Source organism: Crinia signifera, chromosome 5 (assembly GCF_055691185.1).
Source record: "Crinia signifera chromosome 5, ASM5569118v1, whole genome shotgun sequence".
NCBI lineage: Eukaryota > Metazoa > Chordata > Amphibia > Anura > Myobatrachidae > Crinia > Crinia signifera.
In genome coordinates this window covers 147,111,895-147,136,334 of record NC_139221.1, presented here as the reverse complement: position 1 = coordinate 147,136,334, position 24,440 = coordinate 147,111,895, and the positions used below count along the sequence as shown (strand labels likewise).

General features: G+C 42.6%; 1 protein-coding gene across 1 annotated transcript in view; it reads right to left on the bottom strand.

Annotated features, from left to right (window-relative positions):
* Positions 1–15,554, bottom strand: part of FBXL7 (F-box and leucine rich repeat protein 7) — a 258,398-nt gene extending 242,844 nt beyond the window's left edge. Inside the window, exon 1 of the mRNA XM_083188101.1 lies at positions 14,949–15,554. Coding sequence (XP_083044227.1) covers positions 14,949–14,982 — 34 coding nt within the window. The 5' untranslated portion in view covers positions 14,983–15,554. The remainder of the gene's footprint in view (positions 1–14,948) is intronic.
* Positions 15,555–24,440: the final 8,886 nt, after the last annotated feature.

Here is a 24,440-nt window from a genome sequence, read left to right as displayed (position 1 = left end):
CCCACTAAATACCCCACCCAAATCCTTACTCTCTCTGCACACGTTACATCTGCCCTACCTGCAGTGCAGCATGGTTTAATTCCATTAGAAAAATATTTAGCATTTGCAATCCATGCTGAATCAGGCCCACTGAACGTTATATAAAGGCAATTGCCATAGTTAAAATTATATTAAATATCCACAAATATTTTAAGCTAATGATAAAATAATTACTGTACTCTGCTGTTTTATTACTTTCTAAACAATGGACACGACATATAAAATATCATCTTGTTTACAGTACACAGTAACAAGAGTTTATCAGTTAACATGAGGAATTTTAATACAAGTCACTATATATATATATATATATATATATATATATAGGTTTCCCACACAGCATACAAAGTGGTAAAAAGTGGCAGCTATTTAAAAGTCAGAGAGTGTATCTAGGCCATGTAATGCAAGGAACATGAATCTCTAATGAATTCTTCATTATCAGTGCGGTTTACACAAAGGGTCAGCAGTTTTCTAACTACAAACACTTCTGTTCCCTTCTATTTGCTGCACATTCATTTGTAAACATAAAAACATTTCTAAAGAGAAAGTTGTAGAGGTGCGCTTAAATGTGTTTCACCAACAACAGATTCATCTTTAAAAATAGAATAAGTTTATTCCAAACAATAAAAAAGAAGAATTCTTTATATAAAATACAAAATACAGAAGTTTTCCGGTAGGTATTTTCACATAGGTGTATTGATTCCTGATTTGACCTTAGATGTATCTTGGTCTAAGAAACCCTACGGGTTTCGTCCCTTTGGGACTTCTTCAGGGGTAATACACCGAGATCAATCGGTTAAGCGGTTTTCACTCATAAATATACTGTGAGAGAAACCTCTGGGATGTACAGGTTAAAATATGGCCGAAGCTGGTATTCGTAAATCACGATACGTCTGGTATTCATATATCACGATTTCATGAATATTAGCAAGGTCAGATGTGAAAAATATAATTGAACACCTCTCCAGCTGGTGTCCTTTCCAATTCTGCGGTACATTCAGTGTTAGGGTCGAGTGGGGTGTCTGCAGTCTGGGTAGAGTGATCCAAGAGCCGACTTTCTCGAATCATTCAGAGGAGAGGCGCGGAAGATGAAAGATCTCTGCGCCTCACCTCAGTCCGATGCGGGGAGCTGCCGGAATCGCCGGCATGTGACAGAAGACCAGGACTACTTTGGATCAAGAGGACAGATCTTCGTAGGAGGACCTGGGTGAGTTGGATTTCCTTCCACAGGACCCCCGTGGATTTCTTCGGACCCGGACCGGCTGCATACACAGACGCCGCCGACATGGACCTGGACGTCGACATGGAGCCGAACGCCGACATGGACCAGGAGCAGGACACAGGACCAAGACCCAGGGACCTACCTACGGGCTCAAGATAGGTAAGTATCAGTATGTATGGGCTTTGGATGTATTAAAGATTTATTTTTATTTTGTGTCAGTGTGTTTATTTGACTATTTTTATTACTGTGGAACTATAAGTACCAGCGGGCCCTTTAATGCCCCGCATGCTGGGGCTTGTAGTTCTCCAAGTCCCAGCATGCGGGGGAGGCTTGCTGGGACTCATAGTTCCACAGTTTTAAACAATAGTTTTTCATCTATTCTTTTACACAGAATCAGCCCGGTGACCACCGCACAGGGTCACCGGGGACAGCACCACGCTTCAGCCTGGTCAATTAAGTCCTGGAGGGGGGGGGGGGCCTTAATTTGGGGGGTCCCCACTCCCCCAGGGCCCCTGGCAGGCTGACTGGTCAGTAGGGTGATGTTTTGGCAGCGGGACCTTATCTGATAAGTGTCCCCCCGGCTGTGACATTACCCTGCTGGCTGGTTTGGCCTGGGGCTGGTTCTTAAAATACGGGGGACCGCTAGTCATTTTGTCCCCCGTATTTTGGGAACCAGCCCCTGACCTGGAGCCTGGGGCTGGTTTTAAAAAATCGGGGAACCCCTATTTGTCGGGTTTCCTGATTTTTTATTTCCGGCCCCTGCTCTTTCAGCCAGGTGCAGGTTACGGCTGTGGGGGGGACCCCACGCTGTTTTTTTATTTATTTATTTCTCTATTTTTTACACTGAAGCCTGCACGGATCTGACTGATCCATGCAGGCTTCTGCCAAATACGACAGGAAAATAAAGTGTATTTTCCTGCCGTATATTCGCGGCCGTTTTACACGAATTAGCGGCCGTATTTTCAATACGGCTGTTTAGTAAATCAAGAATCCCATTCTTTTGAATGGTGATTCCTGGCGTATTCTATCGATGGTGTATTCATTCGTATTTGTAAATACAAATACGAATGTCCCATCAATATGAATATGAAAATTTGTGTTTTTGGCATAGTAAATGCCAAAAATACTTACACGCCAAAAAAAATCGTATTTTGATATGTAAAATGAATACAATTTTTTTTCACGAATTTTTGTTAGTAAATTTCCCCCTTAATGGCAGACAAGTGGAGCACCATTCTGTCACAGAATGGACGAGTATTCTGCCCAATGTACTGTAGTACAACCCACAAGGGCAGACTATGTAATCAACAAAAGAAGTCTTACAATTAAGTACTGTACGAAACTAATATTAAAAAAAATTCCCAGAATGTGGATGTTAAAACCTTTACAAAAAATCATATGTTTCCAAGCAGCACAAGAAAAACAACTATAGCAGCCGGGAGGTTTAGTATAAGTGTTAGGTGGTCTATACTATATACTGTATATGTATATGTGGTATACTTATACGATAACATTAGTAAGATTGCAGTCTGGCAACATAATACTCTTCTTCCCTCTACTTGCACAGAATAGGACTTTGGTGGATTTGCTCACCACGTGGAGTAGACTATACTAGGGCGAATTGCTTTCACGAAGTACATGTTATAAAGAATGTGTTCATATAGGTGGCTGACTTTCTGAAAAGTGTATTTGTCATTTTTTACATACATACAGTAGAACGTTTGTAACTTCTTCATAGCACTGCTGACCAATGTTTGCCACCAAAATCTATGTTTAAATTGATCACATGCAGCAGAGATTAACCTTTGGCAAATTCATCAGATTTCTCTAATATGTTCTACAATTCCTATGTCAGCCAAATGGGAATTACATATTTCTTGGGATCTAAACCACATGTTATCTTGTTTTGTTTCATTATGATTATGCTCAGGGTTCCTTGTCTCTGTGCACAAATATGTGATTCATGTGCTATGTAGCCAATAGTTTTCCAGATTAATTATATGTGCCATTAGCGGAGACACAATTTCTGCATTAACTAATATTAAACAAATGTACCAGGAATACAAGGTAATTGTTACCATAGATACCTTTATTTGGAAATTAAAAAAGTTAACAAAAGTTGATTCTTCTGCATGTTTGTTGGGTCAGTATAAGGAGTTATACAGCTCTCAGTTATACCGTAGCACGTTGTAGGCCTACAGTACATATTGTGGCTCATTCAGAGTGGGATGTAGATGCAGCTGCATTTATTGGCAGTCACTGGTATACTTCCATGCGTCTGATTGTACAGGGACTGAGATGACCATAGTGTCTATCTCCCCTTCAGTAAATGTACCCTCAAGAGGAATCAGACCACATGAACCATGGGTCATACTATGTGAACATTGACCGCAGGGGAAGGAAGCAGCAAGTTTCAAAACATGGCAACCAAAATGTACCCTCACTTCATTTGCCGTGAACTGTTTCATGTCTCACTTTTCTCACCACCAGATTATGGAATAGATGTTGAAAAGGTTGTAAAAATACTTGATTTCCCCCCAGCTGTTGCAGGTCAATTATTATATAGAGTCCAGCAGCGGCTGCAAGCACTGCCGAGAACCCTGAAAATTGGTGCGGTGGTCATTTTTCCAGGGATCTGTGCATGCGCAATGGAGTCTGAGTGCTCTAGTGCTCAGACTCCAGAGAACAGCTCTGCTGGTTTGAGCATATGCGCTCTAGTGCTCAGACCCTACTGCTCCCTGCAGAGAGGAGGGGGCCCGGCCGGAGAAAGTTGCACACAGGGCTCTGGTGCTATGGTTCACGGGATGTGATGACCTCGCCAAAGAGGTTTTAGTCGCTACCCTGTGATGATCAATGTCAGCATTGGTAGCTGCTAAAATACCTATTAGTGCATCTTTAGACCATCAGTTGTACCACTGAACTTGCAACAGCCATATGCCATGTGCAGTTTCTCCCACCGTGTATGACCTCCCATGTGAGAAGTTGTGTGTCTGAGTACACAAACATCTTCACCAATGCATCTGAGACACTCCCATAACAGACCATCTCCATATATGCGCTAAAGCACCTTCCAGTCTCTGCCCAGGAAGCCCAGCACTTTTCCAATACAGTTCTGATAATATGCATATTGATTGCAACAGCATCTCTGTGTGTACACTGTGTAACATGCTCTGTAGGAGTTTTCCATGAAAACCTTCATTGCGAGCTTGCTCACTCTGGCAAATTGGCGTATACGCATTGCAAACACAGCTTATGTGCATTCTGACAATAATCGATCCGTTGCATGAACATCAGCAGTAATGTATGGCAACAAGAAATTTTCATCATTGAGGCCACTTACCAACTATTTATAAATAAACCCCACCAGTTATCTATCGGACTACTGTTAATGGACAGGTTTGCAATTTATTTATTATAGAGAGTAAGTTAAAAACAGCAATAAAACAAGAGTTCAGAAATGCAGCATATATAGATAATGTCATAGCGTACTATACTTTCATAGACTTATTGTCACTTCAAACACTTAAATGTAAGTGCTTCAATATGACAAAAATATGACTGAAATTGAAACAGCTTTGTCCCTTAAAGTGTTCATTGGTATTTATGAAAACTGCTGCACAAAACAAACGTGATGCTATCCAGAAAACCACTCAGACATTTGCTTTTATTTTATGAACCGTGGTATAAAAATAACCAATAGCATCTGATACCAGAGTACCTTGTAACTAATCACCCATGCTCATAAGTGTCCCCCTTACTCCATCATGTTGTGATTTCTTTCCCGAAAACAAAACACTTTAATTGTAATCTATGGTTGATTAATACTGCCTTAACACCGAAATCCCGGGTGAGACCAGGTACTGTGGGGTTTATTCTGGTTTGGGCGGCTGGGCCGTAAGCGTACGTTGCGGGGTTTTTTTTAATCTGCGCATGCGTACCTTCCGCAATGCGCAGGCGCGACGACTCCATAACGCTCACGGACGGTTGTTTCCGTGTGAAAAAACCTGTCCGCAAGAGTACGGTCATTGTGGGCGGCATAGGGGCGTGTTGAGGGGAGCGGCCGAAATAATGAGGAAAACTGGGCGAAAACATGGGCGTACACGGGGGTGTGCACAAAAAATGTACACTGCTACAACCGCTCGATCGGCGAAAGCAACGTGCATTTCGGACACAAAACAGGCGGCCGGCACCTCCAGACCACCCCTACAGATACCACATGAGAGCGGACGCCTGGGTCTGCTAATTAACGCTGATTACTACTGAAACACATACACCTGAATGTAATAAGCAATGCTGCAGCCTATTAAGTCCAAACCATTATTTCACTACCTGCAAGCCACACACAGCACTCAAACACATTGGAAGCATATCTTTCTACACTTCTCTACATGTAAAGGTTGGTTTCATTTTAGTTAAGATTCTTTTTAAGACCTGCTTATATATGCCAAGGTAGTTATTTGGTAACCATTTACACACATTCAGTAAGTGTTTTCATATACTTTAAACAGCAAGACACACAATCTACACAAGTCGACGTGTCAAAGTTTTCACTCGAATACAAACAATTTTTTTTTTCATTTTGATAAAAATACATAAAACAATAATTGAATAACAATTAGAATAAATCATTTAATTGTCTTAATCATAGTTGAAAGGCTAGATTATGAGGGCCATATATGTGAAGGGTATGCCAGTGTGCACGGACATACGCTAACTCTCACGATCGGTGACATACGCTGAGTTTTCCATTGAAAACAGGCGAGACCCGTCCGTACAAGGGGGCAAACGCTCAGATAGCCGTAAGATGTCGGTGTGAAAACGGAAGAGTCCCGTCCGTAAACGGTGGCGTACGCTCTGTTGTACGCCAGTTGTCGGTGTATAAGCGGTGATCCGTCCGTGTACGGTGGCGTACGCTCGAGTGTACGCCACTCCCCTTTGTCGGTGTTTGTGGCCATCCGTATGCGGATGTTTTGTGGGTGGACTTTCGCTCAACGTCCGCGTACGGTAAACGTACGCTGATACGGAACGTACGTACGTTTGGCCGCCGCAACCAGAATAAGGCCCTGTATTTGGAACACTGTTCCAATCCATGTCAGAACCAGGATTCAACCCATTTACACTGCAGTGCCGACCCGGGATACTCCGGTGTCGGCACCGTTCACACTCCATACAGGAACAGTGTCTTAAAGGGCAGTGCTTGAAGATGACATCATGCTGGGGGCAAGCCCAGCACTTGGGAAAGCTGCTGTAGGGCTGCCCCCAGCCTCTGTCTGTGCGGTAAAATGACACCGCAAAGAGACATCCATTCACCTTATCCCCAACACTACTGCTCTCTGCATAGCAGGGTAGACAGCAGCAGAGGCTTCATGTTCCCACTCCAAAACTCCAGACTGACCCAGGATGCTGTGGTCGGGAGGTATGGGCTCTCCCATTGATGTAAAAAGGTCCTGGGTTAGATGACCCGGGTTACTCGTATACACTGATCATGAACAGTGATGATGAACTATGTTCAATTCATACAATTGCCGGACTGGATTGCCAGGTCTTTGGACCGGGGGTTATACAGTATTTAAGGGTCATTTACACAAAGGCCCGACCCTGGAAATTGCTTTGGTGTAAAAGAGGTATAAAAAAACACATTAGCAGATATACTGATACAAGACAAATTGATTTAATTATTATACTGGACTGTGATTATCTGTAAATGTATCAGATTATGTTTTCCTTAATTTCACCAAAGTTACAATATGTTCTTCTTTATGTCTAAAGGCCAGATTTACTAAAACTTCTACAAAGTTAGGATGTTGTCTATAGAATCCAATCAGATCAGTGGCGTAACTATGAATTGGGCGCCCCCCCCTCCCCCCGTTAATGGGGGGCGCCCCCCGCCGCACCCCCCGCCCGCAGCCTTACCTGTCTTGCTGGTCCCGTCCCGGCTCCCTTGCTGGCTTCATTCTTCTGCTAGTGAGACGGACCAACACAAAATGTCCGCCCCCATACAGCAGACAGTTTCAGAGAACGGTCTGCTATATGGGGCGGACATTTTATTGTGGTCCGTCTCACTAGCAGAAGAATGACCACCAGTGAAGTCAGGTAAGGCTGTGGGCGGCGGATTGGTGGGCGGCAGATGGGCGGATGGGAGGGGGCTAACTATAGCACCACAGCCTCCCGGCGCCCATACATGCACAGCGCCCCCCCCGCGGCCGTGGGGGCTGCGGTGCTATAGTTACGCCTCTGAATCAGATCCCAAATATCAAATTCTAGACTGTAGTAGGCAAATGATAAATATAATATATCTATAATACAATGATATAATTTGTTGCTATGTGCAACAATTCCACTTTATCTGTTCAATGAATCTACTCAGGTCTTGTTTTGAATCACAGAAAAACATTTACAATGTTAGTTGATAGACCACCTGTGTTACACCCACTACTGTACAATGTTTTTGTAATGTAGTGTTGTTCAAAAGATATTGTATACATTCCCAATCCCATGGTAAATGCAAAACGTTAAATTTGTTCCAAAAACTGGAACACAAATGGAATACAATGTGACACTTGTAAAAATGGCAGTGGTAATACTAGTGGTTTACTAGAATTTATGGTAGTAAATTTAACAATGGTTTTTAACTCATTAGACCTTTTGATGTGTGCCAGAGTGTACTATAGGCCTGATTCTGGTTGACTTGGTAAGCAGCTTACCAAGTCCTAGTGTGCCTGTCCTGACGAAACCCCCCTCCCTCCGCCGTATCCCCTCACAACAATGTGTGGAGATGTGTTATGAAAACACATATCCTTACATGTGCCCGCAGCAGCAGAAATCATTGCAGGGTCTGCGACCCTGGAATGATTTCTCCTGGGCTCGCAAATATAAGTCAGTGGAGATGGAATTACATTTGCCAGCTCAGGGACAAGGACAGGGTGGGTGCTGGCGTCATGTGACATCAGCCATCCCTCCTGGCACCATGCGACACAGCCACATTTACATGGGAATATCCGGCATTTGCATGGACATGCCCATGAAATGCTGGCGGTTCTCATGTCCACCTCCATCCCACCCCACCCTGTATGAGCGCCATGCCGACAGTGCATTTGGGCGAAGACGCCCACACTTAAGCCCTGGACATGCGCATATGAGAATTTGCGCAGTGCACAAACATCGGTCACGAGGGGGACCGATCAAATAAGAATCAGGGCCTATATACTGTACATGTGTCATACTTTTCAAAATTATTATGTCTGGGAAATCTTTATGGATAGGTATAAGTGTGGTCAGGAGAAGCAATATTATGGCCCCACCTTCTGCCACTGTGCCATAATATGCTACATCAGGAAGCAGGAGTTGGTTTCACAATTATGTGATTTACGCCAAATGATGTCATTAATTCGCTAGTCTTCCCACTTCTCCGGGCAGTGGAGTCCAGTGGAGATACCTGAAATATGGGAGTCCACAGACATGCCAATAGAGTATGACATGTATGTTGCTGTATGGAGTATACAAGGCATCTGTGTTATATTATGTTACCATCTGTGGTAAAAAATGCATTTATATGCAGCATGTTATCATTTGTGCAATAGCACGTCTCAGAAGGAAGACACTGTACACACTACTGAAGCACAGTATATTATTAACAGGTAAATAAAGAATTGAGCAAATAACCACTGAGATATTTTTTTGAAATAAGTGTTTGAATTTAAGATGTATAAATACCTGACTTACATTTGATGCAGATAATCCAAATCCCCCTCCTAGAAAAGTAAAATGTGCAATTGATCACAAAATATGTCTGTGTAAAATGAGCAGAAATGACATTGGTAGCATTTTCACAAGGCAGCTGGAAAACATTACTTCCACCCTCTCTCTCCAGGGGTTTTGTCTATCGCTGCTTGGAAGGAATGCAGTCAGGATCTGTGCATTATATTTAGGAATTGTGGGATACATAATCACCTCAGAAACTCCTTTTGGCACTATTTTGCTTTTTATGATGTTACTAGTCCACTGAAATATAGTTTCCAAATTTGGTATTGAAATTAATATACAGTACTATTGTGATCCGAGGGAAGCCAACATACCAAGTACAGTGCATTCATAAAACCTCTGCAAGGTTCAAATCAAAAGAAGTCTTTTCTCTCATATACCAGGACTTGTCTTCTGGTATACACCAAATGAAGCAGCATTTACCAAATACAAGCTTATCATAAGGAAAATTGGCTAATAACAATAATAATTATCTTCCTTTCTCCAATAGGCACTTTACAGATAGAATGGACATTATACAGTACAGGAAAGCTTTTCCTAAAACACAGAAAGCATGGAGATACTAAAAGAAGACTAAAGCCCCATATACACTAAGGGGCCGATTCAGACTCGCTCGTAGTGGGATGAATTTGTCCCCGTCCCTGAGGGTCTGGGTTTGCGCATGCGTGATTATGCGCATGTTCAATCCCCAGGAGGGAACGGATTTGGTGAGTTTCTCACTCGCTGGGCCATTTGCTCAGAGAGGGGAGGGGGCGGGCAGAGTGTGCCCGCAAAAAAACAGTGGTTGTGTCCATGTAAACACTGGGCGCAGGCGTGTCAATGACTGCTTGGGACAGGGGACTGACATCACATGACGTCAGCGCCCGCCCCGAATTCGGTGGATAGCGTCTAGACTGACTTCTATTACTGAAATGGAGAAAAATCCTTCGATGGTGAGCGACCATTGAATGATTTCTCTCCTGTTCAGCCGCATGCGAGCGGATGTGTATGAGAATGCATCCACTTGCATGCTAGGGAGCGGATGGGGTCAGTGCGAGGGGGGGGGGGGCATTTTGGTGGGTGGCCTTTACCTGTTGGCTAAGCTGCGAACATACAAAGCCTAGGTCTGAATCAGGCCATAAATGAGAAAGTAAAAGATATCGCTCAGAAGGGACCTGCTGAACAATGTCTTTTAATATCTCATCTAGGGTGTACACCCAACATAGTTAATGATGTGTGCCCACACCCACGTTAACAACCCCCTCCCTCGACTGAACAGTTCAGACAGGGGAGGTCCTCGTTAAAGAGGGCCATGCTGCAGCTGCTCTCCCTATCGCTCAACAGGGTTTGATATTCATTTTCAACTCTGTATATATGTTACTTAAATTGGTCTACAGTATTGATCCATTCATATCTATGTAATGTTAATTTGCTGACTAAACTGTATTATTTTGCCATGTGATTGTGCAACTTGTGTTTTATCTGGAATAAATGTGCTTATTTTGTATCCATGTTGGCTTCAGTAATATAATGTTTTCTTATATAGCTAGCTTTCACAAGGTGCGCTTATTGCTACCAATATGTTTCCTATTTTTGATTGTTAACCAAATGAGATTGTAGGCTCTCTATCTGCGGCAATTTTTGGTTTTCCTCCATTAAATACATTATAGCAACTGTGAATATGTTCCTTATTTATCTTTATACAGTAATATACAGAAAAAGAAAAAGAGGAGGTGCAACAGGGAAGAAGAGAAATAAGGGTGGGGGATGGACGGACTGGGGTGATTCCCCAAAAATAAAATAAAATACAATACAGTATATCAATTTGAGGCGCTTTTTAGCAAGGGCTACAGAAAGCAAGGGTAGATATCAGATTTTTATAAATCAATCTATGGCTTCAAGCTGAGCAGAATGAAACATATTTTTGCTAAGTTTAAAATTCAAGCCATTAGAACCACGTCCTGGTGAATATCGCATGCTTATCTATGGTAGAAAACATCATGTAATTTGTAGACATGTAGAGGTCCATCCTTTGACACCATTCGACCATGATTGGGGAAGAATGGGATCGCCAATGGACAGGTATAACTGTTATTGGTGCATTATTTATATGCTTAAGCAGATATTTCTTCTAAACTACTACTCTAGTTCTCACCATAGCGACTTCGCAACAGTGAGCGATGTTGGTGGACTGTGCATGCGCACTGGGGGTTCCCATGGTAGTTTGCCCCTTGGTGTAGGTGCAAGGGGCGGGCAGCTGAAGTAACCGGATGTCAGCTGCCTGCCCTCTTCCTGTACAAGGTATCTGCAAATCTGAGACACCAGAGTGTGTCTTAGATTTGCGAACACTGGTCGCCAGCAAATTATTTTGTCTCCAAGCTGTGAATGGATGTTTATGCAAAACAGCCATTCGCATGCATGAGGGTGAAATCTGGGTGCGTGCGGCATGCAGCCATTCATGCGGGTGGAATTTAGTTGACTCGCAAAGCTGCAAATTTCACAGCTTTGCAAGTCAACCAGAATGAGGGCCAAAACCCTGAACCAGTGGGAATAGAAAGATCAAGCAATTCATTAGCAAGAGCAATAATCTGTTGCCAGAAGGGAGTAATTAATGGGCATTCTCACCATATATTGCATCTCCTGCACCTAAAGGCTGGAAGAACAGACACTAATAATTTGGAATACCTTTTTCCACACTCTATTACTGGTCCATAAGTCTGCATCACATAATGAAACAAAGTAAGGGTCAGACTTAAATAACTTCTGTATGATCATTTTGTAATGCCCGAGATCCAGTGGGATGGTGGTATTTGTTGAGTACAAAAGCTGTGAGATTTCTTCCCACTACTGTCCCCCTACACCGGCACGTGGCAGGGAAACGCTGGGTATCCCCATGAAATGCTGGGAGTTCCCCTAGGAACACGGGCGGTCCGATGGCTGCCAGGGGGCGGGCGACTGATGTCACATGACTTCAGCATCCACCCCCCTCTTCGGACACAGATGGAAATAAAATTCAGTTCAGACTTACTTTTATTTCCGAAGTGAAGAGAAATTATTTTATGGTTGTGACATGTGAGAGGATGTGTTCCTGTACATCCCCTCGCATGGTACCGAGGGGTTTCAGGGGGAGGGGGTGGGCATTCGGCTGAGTGGGCAGTGTTAAGTGACCGCTGCTTTGCGATCGGTACTGAATTACCCCCTTAGAGTGTATGGGGGCTTTAAGCAGCTAAGCTAGTTAGCAATAATATAAACACTGACCCAGCACACCTATCTTAGATGAAAAAGTCTTAATGATCATAAGTGTGACTTGCAGCTTATAAACACACAAAAACCATGATTGTAAAAGCTAAAGTCAAATAAATATGACAGCATGAAAACATGGAGCACTTTTCTTATATATGTCATAGCGAAAGGACATCCAAAGCAGATAGTCATCCTATTATCAACCCGGCAGCCTGATTATCATATTGGCGGCTTTTCTGACAAACATCCTTCAAGATCTCTCAAAATTTGGGCATGGTCAACACTGCCTGCATGTCTGACATGTTTTAAAGGAATGGCAAGGCAGTACAGCAGCGGTTTTTAACCACTGTGGTGTGGCACACTAGTGTGCCGTGGGCAGTTCTCAAGTGTGCTGCCGGAGCCAGAAATGCTAATTTAACTCTACATTGAAAACAGTTGGCATAAGGTCTCTCCTGTGTCCTGTCACAAATTCTGTACTGTACTTTACTGTGATCATAGGGGCCAAACATAAAAAACAAATTTTGACCTTTTTCGTGTCGACCTTTTCCATATGGACCTATTGCTTGTGTCGACCTTCTGACCATGTCAACCTAATGCATGTGGACCTTTTCCATGTGTCAACCTTTTGCCTGTCGACTAATAGTGATTGACCTAATTACGGTCAACCCTATGACCCATACCCTATGCTGCCAGCAACACAAACGATGGCCACTATGGTGATCCAAAGTTGCCTCTGCAGATGCTGCACTCGGATCTGAAATACTGACGACTGGCGACTTTATCCTTAAAAAGCCTCTTGCATACATTAGCATTATTTTGCACAGCAGCTCCATCCAAATATGCAGCTTCTGTGCAAAACCATCCAGGCCAAATGCACCTTATATATATATATATATATAGGGACATTCGAGAAAATGGGCGCAGGAGGCAGTAATTTTTGATTTGAGTCAAGTAGGTTTAAAATAGTAAGGAGAATAATGAATATGAAGGTATATGTGGAATCAGGCCTGGACTGGCCACCTGGCACTTCTGGCAAATCGTGGTGGGTCCGGCGGCTCTCTATGTGCACCACTAAGGTCCAGGAGAGAGGCAGCGCGCATACGCGGTGCATCTGTGTGCCTGCATGTGCGTGCCCATGCGTGTGTACACGTGCTACAAAGGTTGCGCGTGTGCACAAATGCCAGGGCCGATTCAGCAGCCCAGTCCATCGCTGTGTGGAATGCACACATACAGTATACTGTATGTGTCGCATCATAATAGTGTACGAGGAAAGGGACAGTCAGCACAGTATTATAGCATTAACTAAACAGGCTCAGGAAACAATCTCTCCATACTATTACCTGGTATATATTAAGATATTAACATGATAATAAACTATTTTCAAGCTTGATTTATTAAAATTTTGCTAGCACAGTGGGTCCAAGAAGAGCTTGTCCCAATGGAGAGTAATGCATAATACCTGGCACATAGACTTCATCATTTTTCCAAAGTATCTACCATTATCACATCAAAGTAAACTTGCTAACCACTATTAAATAAAGTTCCATAAACAGCTGGAGAGGTACAGTATATTTTACTGTACTTTTTAATACAAAATGAAATAAAGACTATACAATTCTTTACCAGCACCCCCTGGTGGCTTGTGGTTGGTACAGAACAATTGTACCCTCCATATAACATAGGATATTGTTGTGTCATATCCAATAAGTATAACAAGCACCAGTGTGGCTCATTTCCTTATATTATTCGTTTGCTTGTCTTGAAAAGATGTGTTTGGTCTCCTCTCTGCTTTCCATCAAAAGTCACCCATGAGAACACAGCCACTAGCAACACCACTGTGTAGTTCCATGTGAAGACGGTAGGGGCACTGTTCCTCTCAGGCTATGCCGGCATCAGCAACACCCATGAGTCTGAGAAGTCATGATCTGGATTGTTTTACTTTTGTCACTTTTGTCGTCATATTTAATTATGGTTTCTGCATAACAACACTTATTGTCACACATGACAGATTGTCACGCATGTAGGACTGAGCATGAGTGCACGGTACATTGTATTTTTGCTTATCTGTTATACTTTTTGCAACACCATAAAAAAAAAAAAAATCACATCCCTTATTATTGCATGAAAACATATTTCTAGGTGGCTCATTTTGGTAGTACTACTGTCCGGTACATCATTACTGATATGAACCACTGATCTCATTCTTGCATAGGAGTACAAAGGAAACTTTTGCATGCTTACAAAATATCGATTCTATGCTAAGATGCAGAGTATCTTGGTTACATGTCAGCCAGTGGCTACAAGTGACACTAGAGTTTGGCCAGACTGCACACATGAGCTGCTTCTTAAACTAAGCGTCGGTCTAGCTGGGCTTTCTCAGTCTGTCACCAGCCCAATAGGAAGACAGGCACTGTCACAGGACTGTCACTGCCCTGTCACTCACACACACAGTGACAATTACTGATGCTGCCACCAGTGAGGACTAAAGGGTGCTGAGTATATCACAAAGTAAGTACAATCCAGTAGCCACACTGCAAATCATAACCTACTTAGAGCTCCCAGGACACACTACTAGGAAGGAGCAGCAGAAGTACAGTATGTAATGTGCAGGCACTTACATGCAGCACACAGTACTATCAGCAGTAACTCACTGAGGAAGAGCCCCCTCCTCCCCACTTCCTCAAGTCTGAGTATTGTCACTCACCCTCACTGCCGTACTTGCCATTGTTCGCTCCCATCCTGCAGGCTTCATACTCCCATCACCCAGTCATGCAGCATCCCCACAGGGCAAAGCATGAGACACGCAGCGGAGCCCTCCATAGCCTGCCTGGGTGACTTAGTGGCGGTCAGATGTTCTGTTCCCCGGACACTGACACAATCCTCACAGGGTCCCAGGCAGCAGCAGCAGCAGTGTAGACAGACAGACAGATCCTTGACATCATTTATAATCCACAAGTGGGAGGTTTTCCATGGAGGGTGTCTGTGTTCACAGCCTGGCTCTTCTGCATCCCGTTACATCCACTCAGGGGAAGGAGCCGGGCTAGGCAGCAGCTTGTTGCTTTATGACTGTGTCCTAGGTCACACAGGAGGTAATGCAGGCTGCACACATACACTACACTACCATACACTGAGCAGATACTGTCCCAACATCCATATACCCTGTGGACAAACGTAGGAGGATCAGCAGCAGCCTGCAGTCCTCCCTTTCCTCCTCCCAGCCCTCACGTCAGGCATGATTCCTTCCCTTCTTATTACCTCACTCCTGCAATACCCCCAGGACTCGGAGCTCTTATTACCATCACATCTCAATGAGAAGAATGGGAGAGAGAGAAATCCCCTGAAACCTAGAGTGTGTCTGCTCCCTTTCTATCACTGTGCATAGATGTGACCCTGCTGCTGACTAGGTCAAGGTGACCATTCTGGGAAGCAGCAGAGCCCGGGAAGGGGAGAGGGAAACACCCCACAAGATTTATAACCTGGCTGTCTGGAAGATTTCCAAGTGCAGACACAGCTCAGCTCCAGCAGAGCAGCTTTAACACTACACCCAGAATCCACATTACTGGAACTTTTATTTCTCCTGCTGATACAGGAGATGTCATCTGGGAATTCTGTACCTATTCAATAGATGCAATGTGTGAGCATTGCTCTGTAGCATCTTTGCACTACTATGGCACTACTATGTATATTGAAAAATGTACATATGTAATATTTAATAGAATTTTTTAAAATTGTAAACACATTTTGCTTTTCTGTAAACAAATCTGGGCAACTTTATCTAAATACCATGTTAGTAAATGGGGACTCATAGTTTTATAAAACCCAGTAAACTCTATTTTTATTTTCATTTGTACAGATGTAATACAGCTTTGAGGTCTGAATGCACGATTTCAATGGTTCGTGTGATGCATTGTGTGTGTTTTGAGTGCACACTGTGAGGTGTTTCAGTACTATTGCAATCCAATGCATGGGCCTGCGGGTTGTGAGGTGGATCCTATTTATTATTTATTTATTTATTTACAGTTTCTTATATAGCGCAGCAGATTCTGTTGCGCTTTACAATAGTAAAATTATCTTATGTGCTGCACACATGATCTGTCTAGATTGGGTCCAGATCGTGAGGGTTTCTTTCAAATACGATCGATAGCAGGATGGATCATTTGACTGGTCTTCCCTCGGACACTCCCACCCTGCCTCCTGTGGCATATCATGATATGAGAAAGGAGCACGTTGAGCAGCTACACACCACCCAATTTTGTTTCCAAGCGAAATTATTTAGCATGCTATTCGAAACTAGCTAGATAGTGTGCTAGATTTTGCACTATATCTTACCGTGGGTACGCACCTTTAGAGAATCTAGCCCATGGTCCAGCCTGGCGAGTTTGACAGAACCAGATCAGTGAGATCTGTGCATGGTTCTGTCCAAAAAAGTGTTCAAAGTTAAAATGTAAAAAAAAGGGTGTGGGGTCCCCCTCCTGAGCATAACCAGACTCAGACTCATTGAGCTGGTCCTTGTCCTCAAACACAAGGGGGGGGGGGGGGTCATGTGGATCCCCTATATTTAAGAAACCAGCACTGGGCTCTTGGGCTGATCATGGTTTCAAAAATACAGAGGACAAATAGACCCCCATATTTTGGAACCAGCACCAGGCTCCAACAGCCGGCAGGGTCATGCTACAGCCAGGGGGGAACCACAAGTCCCAGCATGCATGGCATTAATGGGGTTACTGCCAGGGAGCTTCCTGGGAGTTCAAGTTAAATCGTGACACAATACAGATCGAATGCTGCTGCTCTAATATATGGCTAGTTTTACCTTTGGGATCTGAGACACTGGCCTGCACTGACAGTTTATGTGTGTCTCTGCTATTTACTCCTCCACACATGTTTTTTCCACCATTCATTTGACAGTGAACCACAGAGTAAATGTAGTAGGCATAATGTAAAATCCTACAAATGTGTCCTCTCATTAAAAGTCTTTAAAATTCTGATGTTAGCTGTACATTTTGGAATACAGAATGGGTATGGTCCAAATTTAAATTTAAATTTTCAAATTTTTATAAAGCAGCAATCAATTACATTGCATAATCAACCTGGTTTTGCATTGTAAATGATTTCCCCTTTAAAAAGGGGAAAACTTGCTGTATGTAAGTCGAAATTGTGGTTGGTAGGTTAATGGTACAAGTTGAGTCTCGGATGTTACAATGTTTAGCATTATTGCGCTGAGGTCATGGGTTTGCTTGCCACCATGGCCCGAGTTTGTATATTCTCCCCGTGCTTATGTGGGTTTACTTCGGGTACTCCGGTTTCCTCCCATATTCCAAAATTATACTGGTAGGTTTAATTTCCTTCCAACAAAATTAGCCCTAGAAAGAATGTGAGTGCGTGTACAGTACATGTTAGAGGGATTATAGATTGTAAGCTCCACTGGGGCAGGGTCGGATGTGAATGTTCAAGTGTTCTCTGTAAAGCATTGCGTAATAAGGGGGTTATTCTGGTTGATTCGCAAGGCTGCAAGTCCACCAGACGCCACCCTGCGAATGCCGATAGGTACGCCCCTCCCCTCGTATGCCGAGTACTTTCGCAGGTGCTGTGAATTGATGTTTTACATAAATATCTATTTGCAGGCTGTGGGGGGAACACCCACATCATTCGATAGTCGCTGGCCATCAAATTATGTGGAAGGTCCACGCACATCTAAGGTTACTCAGAGGTAACCTTAGATCTGCATGGACATTCAGAAGGATGTGGGCAGGCAGTCACTCGGCGATTTCCATGGGAATGCACAGCATTTTCATGGGAACACCTGCAGTCTTGGGTGCGTGCGTGCATCCGGCGCATGCACATGCGCAGAAATGCAGCTGTCCATACTCCCAACATCGGTACCTGTGCGAATGAACTGGTCCGTGCAAACGGACCAGAATAAGGGCCGATGTGTGTGCTATATAAATAACTAATAATAATTTACATTTTGTCTTTATTTTGGAATATTAGCATACAGTAATGAGATAGGACCCAAGTCTAAACTCAAAAATGCATTTATATATCTTATACACACAGCCTAAAGGTAACTTTATACAATACTTTTAATAATGATGTGCCTTAAACAAAGTTTTTACATTCTGAACCATCAGAAAGCATACAAAACACTATCTCAGTCAGTGCTGAAAAAACATTTGATTTTAATGTACAGTATTGTAGTATATACTACCAGATCGTGGCTATGGTGTTATAATAAGGGCCTCATGGCTAATTCAGTATAAGAAGTAAGAATATGGGAGGTATACTGTATACTGTAGCTGCCTTTTCAATGCCTGTTCTCAAAACTAGCTAAGTCAGCACTACAGGAGAATTATCCACACTTGTAGGTGCTGAGGTGCTGCTGTTACTGCTGGCAGAGTCTAATCCTGCAGCTTTCTGATCTGCTTTAGCTGCTCTCCAGCTGGCATCAGATCTTAAGCAAGAGGCTATAGACTTCTCTGTGTTTGGGAGCTTATGTAAAAGAAAAAGGGTAAACATTAGCATTTTGCAAATTACTCTCCCGCTATATACAAGATGCTGCATTTGTCACATCTGAAGCAGTGAGTTACATTACTGTTCTCTGTACAAGTGGTTGTGTTAAACCTGTAGTTACATCATTGAGTACTAATTATCAGGGTATTTTGTCTGTAAAACTCATATTTCACCTAGTTTTATTTAGCAAGAGAATTGCTTTAAAATATTTCTTAGTTTGCTTCCTTACAAGAGAAAGAAAGAGGTATGTATGATTGCTCATATATGGGGCCAACAACATTCTGGCATAGTAATTATACTTAAATATTTAAAATGTGAACACATAAGGTCCAAACACACCGATTATGCCCAGCATGTATGGACAACGATGACCACTGAGCAGCTTTCCCCCTGCCCGGTGCTGTCAGCGGGGGGGACGGGGGAGATGTTTTTGCATAGCGCAAAGTGCTACCAGTAATACCAGTAGATGAGTGGCATTCCCGGCGATAATGCGGGAGCGCGCATCACTGATCGTCGCCGGGCCATACACACTGGGCGGCTTTGAGCTGAAAGCCGCTCAAACTTTATATTTTGAGTGGCTTTCAGCTCAAAATTGCCCAGTGTGTATGGGCCTTAATCCCTTGGGTGGTATGCCGGGAAATTTTCCGGGCTCAGCTGCGCTGCCACAGCGGGCTGTCCCGGAAATTTACGGGCATACCACTTTGCATTAGGTGTGCGCCAGTGGTGCCTCCAGCGGAGCACCACCGGTGCACTACCTTTAGGGGTCACCCCCCCTCCTGTCGCCTCCCCCCTGTACGCCGGAAATCCCCTGCTGCCAGCCGCCATTCACTGTTTGCATCAGTGATGTAGGTGGCAGGCTCGGGGATGGTCGGCAGGGCTCGGGGGGACTCGGAAGAGTTCAGGCAAATTCTCTCTGCACATTACATCTGCCCCACCTGCAGGGCACATGGTTTTGATTCCCTCTGCGTGTGAATCAGAATAATGGCCATTGTTCATCTCTTTATATATTTCAATGTTGTTTTATATATGTTATTGAAATGTATTATTACATTTATCTTCATTGTTTTGAATAGTGATACTGTGCATGTGCATTTATCACTTTAAATGCACGTTCATTTCTTAGACAAATCAGAGTTGCCCTATAGGAAGATCTTTAATATGCTTATGCTTAAGGGTGTTATCAGTTCTAATTAACTTTGTTATACTATTTAATGATTATAAAATTTGCATCTTATTTGAATAATTTCTGTTTGAGTAAACTGTATCTGCGCACCTCTGGGACCAGTTAAATAAGCAGCTTCTACGCTCTTATCTCCATTCATCTACACTTAATTTGACAATCTCCCAATCCCAAAGATATTTGGGGGGGATTGCTCTTCTGTTTGATAGTGTAGTGCACAAAGATATGTTTCTAGGCGTCATCTCGAATTATGAATTATAATATTGCACATTTAGCCATATATCGTTTCACATTTAAACATATAACTTTTCCTAAAACATTACTGGAGGATCAGTGTCTGCACCTGGCATACCAATCACTCTTACTTGATTCTGAGCTACAGATCTGGACTCAAAAATAGGGGTGTGGGATGTGTCACTGAAAGTCTGCGCCAAAGCAGCCTATCGGGAGTTTTTTAAATTCAGTAAGGGTTAACACCAAGCACCAACAATCTTGAAAAAAGAAAATTGAATAATCAAAGGCGCTAAATTAACATACAAAGTGCTACAAGTGCATCATAAACATTAGCATGGGTGCATCAAAAAATGTGCATCAACAAATAGAACAGGATACTTTCCTACTACATATCCAAAGGTAAATGAGTCCAGGAGGCAACACACAACATCAATCACACAATCACTTGAGATGTTACAAAAATGTTTGGAGATAGTGACAGGACAGGAGCCCTGGTTTGGGCTCCATTTTGCATCTGTTTTTATTTTTTGTTAAATTTTTAACTGCCAGTATTGTCATTTTAAGTCCAACTATTGACTAGATGTGAATAAAATTATTTGTAATAAAATTATTTTTTTAACATATATATTTCTTTCTTTTTTTTCTGGGTATCCTATTGCCTATTAATCAAGGGATTCAAGGGGAATCAAGGTTAAAGATACCCTGATGTACATATATCCAGCTCCTACATTGTGAGTTTGGTACGCTTTTTATTGTGAGACCTTCACAGGCTTTAAAATTAAAAAGATACCTTTATTGGTTTTTGCTGAACCAATTGAAGTGTATGAAGAAATGCGGATGAGTTCTATGGATGGAGTATCCATTCATAACGCCAAATTCCGATGAGATTCCCATTCATAAAAATGCCATCTCGTACGAATTTGCCTGTTTAAAAATTCGATGAACAGGGATTCATGGATGAAATTGCATTACAATGGGTAAGAATGGATGCATTCATACCCATTAAATCTTAGTAAAGTGCAATAATCTTGTTCTTTAATAGAAGCCTCCGGGGGTAGCAAGGGGTCGCAGCAGGTGAGAGCTGGGTTAGAGAAAGCCCAAATGGGGAATCCTTAACGCGTTTCTCCGCAGGATATAAACGGCGGTTTCTTCAGAAGGAGCATGATAGTGGAGAAAGGAGGACCTGTCCGTCAACACAGGTCAGTGAGGTTGCTCGTCGCCACGCTACAAACACCACAGGCTCACTGTCATCAGCTAGAGCCAGGCGGGTTGAAGCGAACCCACACCGGAGGCTATCTCAGGGACCGCATAAGTGATTTCATCACATAAGACGTACTGGTCTCACGCTACACACTAATGCTAATTACCTTCTGGGAGCCCCTTATAAATTAAGGAACATTCTAAATGCTTTGGATGCTCACAATTTCCAACTAAAGAGCCATAAGGATCTCCTATTTTGGCTTAACAAAAATCCAATCCATTTACCCTGAATTATATACAGGGCCAACACTGACTGACTTTGTACATGCAAATTATTCTATACCTCTTTTTTTGCAGGAATATTGTTTTAGAGCTGGGTTTATTAATAATCTACAAAGAGAAATTATTGGCTAATACCCTTATTGTGTCCCTTTTGGGATACATTTTTTTTTTTTATTGTGATATTGTGTATCATAAATTTTATATGTCTTTGTTTTTTAAAATATAATAAAAAATTTTATGAATATTCTGAAACTAACTTTTCAGATGTGTGGCGCTCTCTTTTGAGTCAGATATATTTAGAGTATATATATTTATACAAAGTTGATTGATTTCTATCTCCTAATCAATTTCTCTATCTTCAAGTGGCAATCTCCAGAATTGCCTTTGGGAGCAGCCTTAGCACACATTTTCTATAACCAATATAAATTGGTATAAAGATTGAGTAGTGGAGCATACAGTATATAGCATTATCGCGCCCGATTGTTGTTCTTATAATAAAAAAAATTGCAGGACCCCAGCAAGTTACTACAGAAAGTCATCACGTCACATGTGTAGTAAGCAGACAACACATACACGGCAGCATTGTGAAGGCACAAAAGTATGTGAAGAGTCTAAAATAACAGACAATTCAACAGATTTTTCAGACTCCTGGAAACACTGACTGAGATTAGAAAAGTCATCAGCCTGATGGTCAGCAACATGGAGCCATGCTGAGAAGCTCAGGACCCACTTTGGGGTCAGGACCCACAGTTTAAGAACCGTTGCTCTAGTTGCATTATGGTGAATGCAATATCTCTTGGCAATCCTTCTTGGCACTATAAAAGTAGTGTTTCTCATGTTTCCTAGAAAACATTCACCATGAAATGTCCATGTACTGAACAGTACACAGTGAGAAGCACATGTCTGTGGGCAGGACCTCAATCAGGTGGTGGAACTTTGCATGTCGGAAGCCATGAGTTCACAATCTCGCCAAAAACTTCCAGGAAATATCCAAACAGGAAATCATTAGTAGAATGACATACTCTGGGAAGCAAATGAAATACATCTCTGAGGTTTACAGTAAAAATGAATAGGTTTACCAACATAAAATGTCGCTGAGGCTAATTCCTAGGTTATAGTCTGGAAATCAGTTTATCGCTAATGAAAGATTTTATGAGTGTGCCTACTGTAATTAAAAGCTGTGACTGTGCCATTGTTATAGAGTTCTAGTTTGTTTATTAGACAAATAAAACAAGCTACAGAAAAATTACACATTTAAAGATCAAATGTATACGGTTTTCTTCCATTATTGCAGGAAACAAAATAACCTTTTTTGTTAACATATTTTTAATGCTTTCTTTGTTTTAGAAAGAAGACACTAAATAACTAAACGGTCAATTTATAAAGCAGTAATAAGCACTTTTATCATGACCAATGGGCTGATCTCTGCTTCTCCTAAAATGTTTCAGCATTCCGTCTAATTTTGGCTGTCGCTGCAGTTCCCCTCTAGCAGAGATCATTCATACTAAGCTCTGCCTGCATAAGAATGGCTCTTACCACCCTAGGTTTCTGCGCCAAACTGGTTATGGCTCTGCATGGCTATGGTATAAAACATCTATATCGTCTAGGTCTACAATCATATGGTCGACAACTAATGGTCAACAATCACATGGTTGACTGGGTCAAAAGGTCCACAGGGTCTAAAGGTCAACCTTGAAAAAGTTGACAGGGTCCAAAGGTTGACAGGGTCAAAAGGTCGACATGGTTCAATGGTCAGCATGTAAAGGGTCCACGTGGTCAAAAGGTCGACATCGAAACGGTCGACATGGGAAAAGGTCGACATGAGTATTTAATGTTTTTAGGGTGTCTATGTTGACATAGGTTGACATGAACACTGTCTAAGTGTACCGGGCCCTTCGCATGGCTCGCTGCACTCGCCATGCTTCGGGCTCAGGCTATTTTATTCTCTCTCCACACCACAGTGGATGGTAGGGCATGAAATACCGCCTGTCAGCACATGTCGGCTGAACATTTTGTAAAAATAATGCATGTCAACCTTTTTCAAGTAGACCTTTTCCATGTCGGTCTTTTGACCACGTCGACCTATTGCCTGTTGACCTTTGAACCCTGTCGACATTTTGACTGTCGACCATTAGTGGTCGACCATATGACTGTCTATCTTGAGTCATTCTATGATCAGTCCGGATACCGCTCTGCATAGCTGAAAGCCAATCCCAGGATTCTTGGTGTTTTTGAGTCTCAAAAATACTCAAGGGGAGATTTATTAAGAATACGAATACGAAAAATCGTATTCGGATTCTTAATATGAATGAATACGAATGAATATGACTGGTGTAGTCATATTTTCATTCGTATTCCGGAGGATAATTCAGAATCAGAATCAGAATCAGAATCATCTTTATTGGCCAGGTATACTTGCGTATGCTTGGAATTTTTTGTGGTAACAGTGCAGCATCAATCAGGGAACACAAAGGGGGTGGGAAGAGAGGCATAAACATACATCACATACATTTCACATGTATCTAGAAAAGTTCGAGTTAGTATTTGGTATGTTCAATACGGTTTAGTTGGTGGACAGCTATTGGGAAGAAGCCTTTTGTAGTTCTTGTCGTCTTTGCTGGGATGGACCTAAAACGTCTGCCTGATGGAAGGGGTTCAAACAGGTTGTGGCCAGGGTGTAGCTTGTCCGCCAAGATCTTTCCTGCACGCTTATTGACCCTGGCTAGGTATAGTTCTTGGACAGTGGGGAGCTCCGCCCCAATGATCTTTTCTGCCATCCTCACCACTCTTTGC